The sequence below is a fragment of the Nerophis ophidion genome, linkage group LG03 (assembly GCF_033978795.1).
Source record: "Nerophis ophidion isolate RoL-2023_Sa linkage group LG03, RoL_Noph_v1.0, whole genome shotgun sequence".
Taxonomy (NCBI): domain Eukaryota; kingdom Metazoa; phylum Chordata; class Actinopteri; order Syngnathiformes; family Syngnathidae; genus Nerophis; species Nerophis ophidion.
Window position 1 is genome coordinate 33,222,666 of NC_084613.1, and position 11,195 is coordinate 33,233,860.

An 11,195-nucleotide genomic window follows, 5' to 3' on the forward strand; every position below is an offset into this window, starting at 1 on the left:
CTCTCCTATTTCTGGGGCTGAGGTCGCTGAGGTAGTTAAAAAGCTCCTCGGCGGCAAGGCCCCGGGGGTGGATGAGATCCGCCCGGAGTTCCTTAAGGCTCTGGATGCTGTGGGGCTGTCTTGGTTGACAAGACTCTGCAGCATCGCGTGGACATCGGGGGCAGTACCTCTGGATTGGCAGACCGGGGTGGTGGTTCCTCTCTTTAAGAAGGGGGACCGGAGGGTGTGTTCCAACTATCGTGGGATCACACTCCTCAGCCTTCCCGGTAAGGTTTATTCAGGTGTACTGGAGAGGAGGCTTCGCCGGATAGTCGAACCTCGGATTCAGGAGGAACAGTGTGGTTTTCGTCCTGGTCGTGGAACTGTGGACCAGCTCTATACTCTCGGCAGGGTTCTTGAGGGTGCATGGGAGTTTGCCCAACCAGTCTACATGTGCTTTGTGGACTTGGAGAAGGCATTCGACCGTGTCCCTCGGGAAGTCCTGTGGGGAGTGCTCAGAGAGTATGGGGTATCGGAATGTCTTATTGTGGCAGTCCGCTCCCTGTATGATCAGTGTCAGAGCTTGGTCCGCATTGCTGGCAGTAAGTCGGACACGTTTCCAGTGAAGGTTGGACTCCGCCAAGGCTGTCCTTTGTCACCGATTCTGTTCATAACTTTTATGGACAGAATTTCTAGGCGCAGTCAAGGCGTTGAGGGGTTCCGGTTTGGTGGCCACGGGATTAGGTCTCTGCTTTTTGCAGATGATGTAGTCCTGATGGCTTCATCTGGCCGGGATCTTCAGCTCTCACTGGATCGGTTCGCAGCCGAGTGTGAAGCGACCGGAATGAGAATCAGCACCTCCAAGTCCGAGTCCATGGTTCTCGCCCGGAAAAGGGTGGAGTGCCATCTCCGGGTTGGGGAGGAGACCCTGCCCCAAGTGGAGGAGTTCAAGTACCTAGGAGTCTTGTTCACGAGTGGGGGAAGAGTGGATCGTGAGATCGACAGGCGGATCGGTGCGGCGTCTTCAGTAATGCGGACGTTGTATCGATCCGTTGTGGTGAAGAAGGAGCTGAGCCGGAGGGCAAAGCTCTCAATTTACCGGTCGATCTACGTTCCCATCCTCACCTATGGTCATGAGCTTTGGGTCATGACCGAAAGGATAAGATCACGGGTACAAGCGGCCGAAATGAGTTTCCTCCGCCGGGTGGCGGGGCTCTCCCTTAGAGATAGGGTGAGAAGCTCTGCCATCCGGGAGGAGCTCAACGTAAAGCCGCTGCTCCTCCACATCGAGAGGAGCCAGATGAGGTGGTTCGGGCATCTGGTCAGGATGCCACCCGAACGCCTCCCTAGGGATGTGTTTAGGGCACGTCCAACCGGTAGGAGGCCACGGGGAAGACCCAGGACACGTTGGAAAGACTATGTCTCCCGGCTGGCCTGGGAACGCCTCGGGATCCCCCGGGAAGAGCTAGACGAAGTGGCTGGAGATAGGGAAGTCTGGGCTTCCCTGCTTAGGCTGCTGCCCCCGCGACCCGACCTCGGATAAGCGGAAGATGATGGATGGATGGATGGATACTTTAAATGGTGGACTTACTGACTACTATTTATGGCAATGGAGGAGACAATGAATCAGGGAGTAAGAACAATGGGTGACAAATGTGTTAGACACTTTAGCAATGTTAGCTCGGTTTGTTGTGGAGCTAGCTTAGCCTTATAATGTTAGTCAACTGTGTCACCATTACATGTTATGTGGACCACAGTTAAGTGCTTTAAATGTAGAAAATATAACCCCTTTAAGTAAAGCATGTTTGGGCTGTGCCGTGATTTACCTTTTTTTTTATATTTACATGGCATTAGCAAAGTTAAATGCCAATCGTCAGATAGCAGATGGATGGAAAGCACGTCCACTCCCATGTAAACCTCAGAGGACAACATGAGGTAGCGACATGCATGTAAAGGTAAAACTGTGGGGGAGGCGAAGCAGGAGTAAATATCACAATGAGACACAAAAGAGTGAGCACACACACGCACAAAAACACACACACATATTCAGGAAGTGTATGTCCTCATGCAGTATTGATGGGAAAACGACGCACCGAAAAAAACAAAAAACATCTCTTGTCAAGTTGTCATCGTGTTCATTAAAACAGAAAAATCTGTCATCTTCTTCGTGGTTGTTGTTGTTCAACATGTTTTTCATTTAAATTATTCACACCTTCTCCGTGGTTTGATCTCAATCATGGATAAGCTTTCCTTTTTTGACTTTTACATGTTGACTATATATATCACTGTTAGCATGCTTGTTGTGGTTGTTGTTGTGGTAGACTCCTTTCCAAATCAAATCACTTTTTTATGGAATCTGTGGACTTTTGAGGGATCTTACAACGTATTGATGTTTTGTAGCTCTTGTAACATTGTGATGCAATGTAGGCACCACAAACTTTACAAAAAGGCAACAGAGGGTAAAGCAAGTTTGCTTCCTTATAAAGGTCTGCAGCAGAAGTGAAAAACAAAGCAAACGTAAATTCAGGACCGTTAAACCAAAAGCAAAACAGAGTTTGTTGTAAATATCACATTATGACGACAACACAAAGTGGTGTAACGTGAAAGGGATGATGTGCCTACTGCTCAAGGTAGCACGTTAAAAACTCCACCAAAGTTTTTAACGTGACACCACCCCTTCCTGCATGAGAATCTTTATTTTATTGTGTGCACTTAAATGCAAAACCATTGAGTTACAGGTAACCTTTGACACATATGCGAAATACATCATTGGTAGCGCGTAACTAAAAAAAACTTCTTGTCACTTTTTCTCCCCAATCAAGACTGTCTTACATGTAAGAGGGAATGGACAGGTGTGCTAAATTGATTACTGATCATGTTGATCCTGTGGACTTTTATTGAACTAGCAATCCTAACAATGCATTTTAGTGGTGTCCCACGCCTCTTAATTTCTTTCCAATCCAATACAGAGAAAAATTCAGGCTGGTATTAGCAATACCGATACTTTGTGCAAATATGCAGTACGGATTTATTAATTTTTTTTTAAACCACAGGAAGAATGTAAGAAAAAAATCAAAATGTAATGAGAATTTGTTTTTACTTTTAAACAAATAATATACTTAGTCACCTATAACATGGTTTTGTCTCACGCGAACGCACGCACACACACGCACACTTTTTATGACAATTTACATTGTAGATTGTCATTAAAGGCATCAAAACTATGAATGAACACATGTGGAGTTATGTACTAAACAAAAAAAAGTGAAATGACTTAAAACATAATCTAGTTTCTTCAAAATAGCCACCCTTTCCTCTGAATACTTTTTCGCACACTCTTGGCATTCTCTCAAAGAGCTTCAAGAGGTAGTGACCTGAAATGGTTGTCACTTCACAGGTGTGCTTGAAGCTCATCAAGTGAATGCCAAGAGTGTGCAAAGCAGTAATCAGAAGAAAGGGTGGCTATTTTGAAGAAAATACAATATAAAACATGTTTTCGGTCACCGTATTTCCTTGAATTGCCGCCGGGGCGATAATTAATTTAAAACCTCTTCTCACTCCTGCGCTTACCAAAGGCATGCGGTAAAAGTAAGCATGTGCTAATTATTTTAAAACCTCTTCTCACTCCGGCACTTACCAAAGACATGGAGTAGAAATTGAGTGTGATGTAAGCTCGGACCTTAAATCCTACTGAATAGCTCTTAATCTTCTTCTCTTTATGCGATTTCAAATTACAGGTATTGAAATCAGCCTTCTCCATTTTGAAAATGATGACAGGGGAAGTGTCCCTCGTGATGTCATGAGTTTGACCAGGCGGTAATACTAAGCATGCGCTAATTATTTTTGCGAAGCGAGTTTGACCCGGCAGTAATTCAAGGCAGGCGCATACTATATGCCCTGCGGCAATTCAAGGAAATACGGTATTTACATTTTTTTGTTGAGTACATAACTCCATATGTGTTCATTGAATGACAATCTACAATGTAAATAGTTATGAAAATAAAGAAAATCCACTGAATGAGGAGAAGGTGTGTCCAAACTTTTGGCCTGTACAGAGTGAGTAGGGCAGGCATTCACACCCCTTTAAATTCTCCACTGTTTCATTGCAGCCCTTTGCTAAAATCAAAAAAGTTCATCTTTTTCTCAATAATCTACATTGAGCACCCCATTGTGACATTGCAAATGTATTAACAATAAAAATCACATGTACATAAATATACGGACCCTTTGTTCAATACTTAGTTGATGCAAAGGTTGACAACAATTACAGCCTCAAGTCTTTTGGAATACAATACCACAAACTTGGCACACCAATAATTGCAGCACCTCTCAAGCTCCATCGTCTTTGACCTTTTGGAACGGATTACCGGTGAAGCACTACTTTTAAAAGTATTTTCTGCTCCATGAAACAGATCCTGTTCCCACTCATCAATCAAAGATCCACTAATAAAACATACATCAGAACGTTGGCAGCAGAAGCGAGCTCAGCGGCGAGGTGTGACCGGTGATGGGATGAACGCTACCGAGGAGCCCGGTGGGGGAATTAGTTGCTTCTATCAGTGCTAACTGCCTGCCTAATGACGTTTGATTCCCTCCTGATGTTGGCGTAGAAGCCACTGGCAGGTGTGCGCTTGTGTGGAGGGAAAACAATGCTTGGCATCTGTGTGAGGCAAATATTTACCACTCCGAAATACCATGGTACAGGATCTATACATGAAACCTCATAAAACCTGGCAGTGTTAAGTGGTTGAAGTGTGGCTCCTGGGGCCTCTAAGCACAACTGACATCTTCTCTTTTGAGCGAGAACCTCATCAATAAAAACTTAGACAGGAAACTGATTTATCATCAAGAATCAGGAGCAGTGAGTTCATGTGAGAAAAGGTTTTCAGCTGTGTGCTGGTGGGAAAAGACGGACAAGCGTGTTTAGAGTACTACACACGGAATAATTGAGCAGTGAGGAAAGAATACTTGAAGTATCAGTACTCGTGGCGGGCCATGAGGGAGGGGAACCAGACGATGGAGGCATGAAACACACTGCAGCAAACATTCAAATGAGGACAAAATAAATGTCCGAGTTTTGGTTGCGAATAAAAGAGAGATCAACAGGTTTAAAGCAAAAGTTACACATATAAAACAGTAATCAAATTAAATAAAATCAACTTTATTTTTATAGCACATTTAAAATTTACCACAGGGGGAGCCAAAGTGCAATGGGCAGGTTAAAAACAAGAACCAAGCAAACAACACAAAACAAACAGAACATGATAAAAAAATAAAATATAATAAAATAAATAAAACATAAAAACAGGTTCACAGCAGGTGTATAATGGGGCGCCATTGCAGGATGGATATCACTCAGTGTTAAAAGCCATGGAAGAAAAGTATGTTTTTAAGAGAGATTTAAAAACAGGAAGAGAGGAGGCTTGTCTAACACTCAGAGGTAGGTCGTTCCAGAGCTTGGGAGCAGCAGCGGCGAATGCTCTGTTAGTATCAGCTAATCGGCTGATCTTAGGGATCGGGTGGGGCAGTGAGGCTGAAGGAGGTCGGAGAGATATGTTGGCGCGAGGTTGTTCAGACATTTAAAAACAAATAGGAGGAGTTTAAAATTGATTCAGTAACGCACAGGGAGCCAGTGAAGGGATGCTAATATAGGGGTGATGAACTCACGTCTCTGCGATGAGATTGCTACTTGTCCAGGGTGTACCCCGCCTTCTGCCCGATTGTAGCTGAGATAGGCGCCAGCGCCCCCCACCACCCCAAAAGGGAATAAGCCTTAGAAAATGGATGGATGGATGGGTGGGTGCTCACGTCTGCGGGTCTGTGTTAGCAGACGAGCAGCAGAGTCTAAATGATTCAAGATCTAAATGATTCAAGATAAAGGCGTGGAATAATTTCTCGAGATCATGTCCTGATAGAAGTGGTTTCACTTTCGCAACTTGGCGTTATTGATAAAAGCTTTTTTGAACGACGCTGCTGATTTTTTATTTTTTTTTATTTAAAATTTGAGTCAAACTTTACCCCCAGGTTTGTGACACAGTCGCTGAGATACGGGGTCAGACTGCCGAGGTCAACGTTGGGGGAAGGGAGAGAGCGACTTGGACCGAACAACATAACTTATGTTTTGTCTTCATTTAGGCTCAGGAAGTTAGCTGAAAGCCAGGCTTTGATGTCATGCAGGCAGTCAATGAGACGTTGAACCGTGTTATTTTGTGCCATGGGAAAATAGATCTGGCAATCATCGGCATAAAAATTAAATGCAATACCGTACTTCCTAAATATAGAACCAAGGGGGAGAAGGTAAAGCGCAAATAAGATTGGGGCAAGGATAGAGCCCTGGGGGACCCCATGTGGTGATTAAGGTGGCGTGGTCGACGGTGTCGAACGCAGCAGACAGATCTAAATGCACCAGGACAACATATTTAACAGAATCAGTTGACAGGAGGATATCGTTAAAAACTTTTAGAAGCGCTGACTGTGCTGTGGAGGGCTTTAAAACCGGACTGGTACAGCTCAGTGATACCATTATCCTCTAAGAAGGGCAACAACTTACTGTAGACAACCTTCTCTAATATTTTGGAAATGAATGGAAGATTAGAGATAGGTCTAAGGTTAGAGAGGAGAGAGGGGTCGAGGCTTGTTAGAGAGGCTACTATTGATAATATTAAAGACACTTGATCCAATAGTAGTAAGTACCTCCTTAAACAGGCGAGGTGGGAGGGCATCTGCAGGAGAACCAGAGGGCTTCATATGACTAACTGTGTCATTAATTGGGCCAGGCCCGCCACAGCAAAATAAAAGCCACCACACCTTAAAAACTAGGTTGTTTCTCAGTGAAAAGAAATTAAAGTAATATAATGTATGAATGGCTATATATAGTCCCCCCTATGGACTGGACTCTCACATTATTGACCGTATCCACTCGGCATCCATTGCACCGGCAACCCAAGGAGGGGCGGGGGGGTTCCCTTCCAGGGTTTTACGTTGTTACATTGGGTTGAGTTTTTTCAGAGCAAAGGATGTTGTTGTCGCTTGTGCAGCCCTTTGAGATGTTTATAATTAGGGGCTGCATAAGTAAACTTTGATTGAATGATTGCCTTTTATTTGCATACTACGGACTAGTGATGCATTGAAAAAAGACAGATTAACAAAAGAGCACTGTCAAAACCGGTTGCAAAATGATCTTACATACACACATACATATATATTAATATTTAATAGTAATTAGCTATAACACATATTTATTTTAATTGAATGTATATCTTTTATTAGCGTTTAAAATATATATATATATATTATATATATATATATATATATATATATATATATGAATCATCACAGATTCTGCAAATCATATGACAACATCATATTGACCACACCCCCACCAACGTAGGTATAAATAAATGATAAATGGGTTGTACTTGTATAGCGCTTTTCTACCTTCAAGGAACTCAGAGCGCTTTGACATTACTTCCACATTTATCCATTCACACACACACATTCATACACTGATGGAGGGAGCTGCCATGCAAGGCGCTAACCAGCTCCCATCAGGAGCAAGGGTGAAGAGTCTTGCTCAGGACGCAACGGACGTGATGAGGTTGGTACTAGGTGGGGATTGAACCAGGGACTCTCGGGTTGCGCACGGCCACGCTTTCCTACTGCGCCACGGTGTCCCTAGGTATGTTGGCAATCTGGGGAAAACCTTCTCAAATTAAATATGGCCCTTTAAAAAGTTTTGGTGGTTTCCTGCATTCATTCATGTCTTAATAGTACCAACAGGTCCAGACCGTAGATCGAATCAGTTAAGTGGTTGACAACAAGGCAGCAACGATTTATCGGTTCAATCAATTAAATAGAAAAAAAGCTTTGATTTATATTGTGTTGCATAGATTATTCATTTAATGTGTCACGGATAAACTGATTAGTGTAACTAATGAAAATGTATAAAATCCGCACCGCATTGAATGGCCAAAACTTGGAATGGCTGCTGCAATAGAGTATACATGAGAGCGGTGGTGTGTGGGTGCTGAGATCTGTGTGGTGGCAAACAGGGAATATATATATATATTTTTTTATTATTAGAAAAAAGGGTTATGGCAAACAGAAAAGTCCTTATTCATTTCAAATATTATGTACATTTCATTTTTGTAGGGTGTTTTTAATAATATCGATTTGAGGACAAAAAGTAATGTATTCCATTTTGGAATAAGGCTGTAATATGTTACAGCCTTATTCCAAAATGGAATACATTACTTTTTGTCCTCAAAATTCAGTAAATACCCAATTATGACAATGTGAAGCAAATCGATATTATTAAAAACACCCTACAAAAATGAAATGTTATGCATGTGGAAGAAAGTGAAGTGGATGCACTGTAAAAGCATACATTCCATTAAAGGCCTACTGAAATGAGATTTTCTTATTTAAAACGGGGATAGCAGGTCCATTCTATGTGTCATACTTGATCATTTCGCGATATTGCCATATTTTTGCTGAAAGGATTTAGTAGAGAACATCCACGATAAAGTTCGCAACTGGAGAAAAGCCCTGCCTCTACCGGAAGTCGCAGACAATGACGTCACACGAATGGGGGCTCCTCACATATTCACATTGTTTTTAATGGGAGCCTCCAAAAAAAAGAAAACCAGGACAACATATTTCCCCATAAATTTGAGCGAACATGAAAGATTTATGTTTGAGGATATTGATAGCTACGGACTAGAGAGAAAAAATAAATAAATAAATAAATAAAATTAAAAAAAATAAAATAAAAACCCCGATTGCAATCGCGTTGCATTGAGACGGATTCATATGTTTTTAGAGACATTTACTAGGATAATTCTGGGAAATCCCTTATCTTTCTATTGTGTTGCTAGTGTTTAGTGAGTTTAACAGTACCAGATAGTCGGAAGTGTACGTCCACGGCCGTGTGTTGACGCGCAGTGTCTCAGGGAAGTCGAGGGAAGTCGACGGCAGCTGTACGGGAGGCGCAAGCTCAGCTGATATCCGGTAAGTGGCAACTTTTTAACCACAATTTTCTCCCCGAAACCTGCTGGTTGACAAGTGGTCGGGATCCATGTCCGCTGTGATCCATAGTAAAGTTTCAACTCTGTGAATCAAGGAATCACCGTGTGTTTGTGTGGCTAAAGGCTAAAGCTTCCCAACTCCATTGTTCTATTTTGACTTCTCCAATATTAACTAAACAAATTGCAAAAGATTCAGCAACACAGATCTCCAAAATACTCTGTAATTATGCCGTTAAAGCAGACGACTTTTAGCTGTGTGTGTGTGCAGCCCTCATATTCATAACAGCCCGTGACGTCACGCGTACACGTCATCATTACGCGACGTTTTCAAGAAAAAAGTCCCGGGAAATTTAAAATTGCAATTTAGTAAACTAAAAAGGCCGTATTGGCATGTGTTGCAATGTTAATATTTCATCATTGATATATAAACTATCAGACTGCGTGGTGGGTAGTAGTGGGTTTCAGTAGGCCTTTAAGTATGGAGCTATTGATTCGTTTGTTTGTTTGAGTAATCTGATAAAACACTTTATAGTCGCAATGCACCTTTTAGGGGGAAAAAAACTATATAAACGATGTTCTGCCTGCAATAACCTTCATTCATTTCCTAATAAATCACCTAGCAATTTGTACATGGACAAAAAACGTATGGCCAATTGTGCTGGTGTACCTAATGAAGTGACCGCCGGGGCTATTGTGAGGGTGGATCACAGTGCAGCTATGACAAACACTAGATGGGCCCAAGAAGTTCTTTAATGGAAGTAAAATAGACAACCATGAGACATTTATAGCACATAATAGTCCACTTCGTAAGCGAAATTAAATATAGTACCAAAAAAAACATGCTCACAATAACACACGACATATTATGACTTTAAATATTAATTATTTACATGTTCCAAAAGCTTTACCGTTTAATAATGGTTTGCTTATTTGTTGTTGTTTAAGCCCCAATCCTTTCTAGGGTCACTTTAGAGAAATTTTGGCATATTTAAAAGAAGATAAAAGGTAAATGATGAGATTCAATCAACAAACATCTCTGATGGTATACGTGCAGACTTCTTCTGCTAGCTTAAACGTTACATTTAGCTTGTTTGACGACAATAGAATAAAAGCAACCATACCGTGGGTTTAAAAGTGACTAAAGTGATAATAAATGTAAATATTGTGGGATTTGTTGACAGTTAAGTAATTTGGGCCACTTTTTTGTTAGTTTGGTAGGCAGCTTTGAATGGAAAGTGAGGTGGAGTGTTTACTAGCTAAACATAACATTAGCCGAGTCCTCACCTCCCCGCCGGGACTTCTCCGTGACTTCCTCCCGACGCCTCGTCGGCCTCTCCGGCCTCGTCATCCTCCACCGTCACGTCTGCCGCCGCTATGGCTGGAGCACCGACCACCTTCTCCAGATGGAGCTTCATGACTTCGTCTCCATCGTCCACCGGGGTCGATCCCAAGCCCCGGCCGGCGAGCTGGGGCTCCCTCCTGACGGCGGCAGCCGCGGCTGTGGAGCCCGGGGTGTGCGAGGACCCGAGCCCGGTGGGCACTTTGAGCAGCAGCGGCAGGAGGACCAGCAAGGAAATGCTCACCTTTCCAAAGTGAAGCCCCCTTTCCATTTGTAAGACTGGCACATTAGTGAACCATGATATTTACATGCCACTGGCCGTGTGAATGTTTACATACATAATAAATCATAAAAAACGCTAAGGTACAAATGTACAAAAAAAGACGCGGCGTGCCCTAAAGTTACCTTAAACACAAACCGTCCACTCGAGGTAACACACTGTTATTGCCTTTATAGTTGACGCAAGAGTTGTCGCCGTTACGCCTTAAGCCCCGCCTTATTTCTAACACACAATTGGACAATAAAAACACGCGTGCCTTAAAAAGTCATTTGGCACTTTTCATTGGTCGATAAACTGTCGGTCTTGCTGAGTCGCATACTAAGCACAAGGCAATTGGACCACCTCCTTGTCACTCTCAGTGAAGCCCGCCGAAACTGGCGTCCTCAACAACAGTGCGTTTCATTCGCCAAGTTACCCGTCAGTCAAACTGACGCATGCGCACAGGGCCCATTTGCAGGCGCAGTAGTCAGCCAAACTCCTGAACGGACTCGCATGTCTCACGTCTCTCCAATCAAATTGACGATAGGAGTGACCATCAACGTGATTGGCCGAGAGCTACGACAAGCGCTAA

The 11,195-nt window shown here is 42.9% G+C and overlaps 1 protein-coding gene across 1 annotated transcript in view; it reads right to left on the reverse strand.

Moving 5' to 3' along the window:
* The window catches only part of eif2ak3 (eukaryotic translation initiation factor 2-alpha kinase 3), a 107,609-nt gene extending 96,760 nt beyond the window's left edge, over positions 1-10,849 (reverse strand). Inside the window, exon 1 of the mRNA XM_061894864.1 lies at positions 10,290-10,849. Within this exon, the coding sequence (XP_061750848.1) occupies positions 10,290-10,615 (326 nt within the window). The 5' untranslated portion in view covers positions 10,616-10,849. The remainder of the gene's footprint in view (positions 1-10,289) is intronic.
* Between the last annotated feature and the right edge of the window lie 346 nt (positions 10,850-11,195).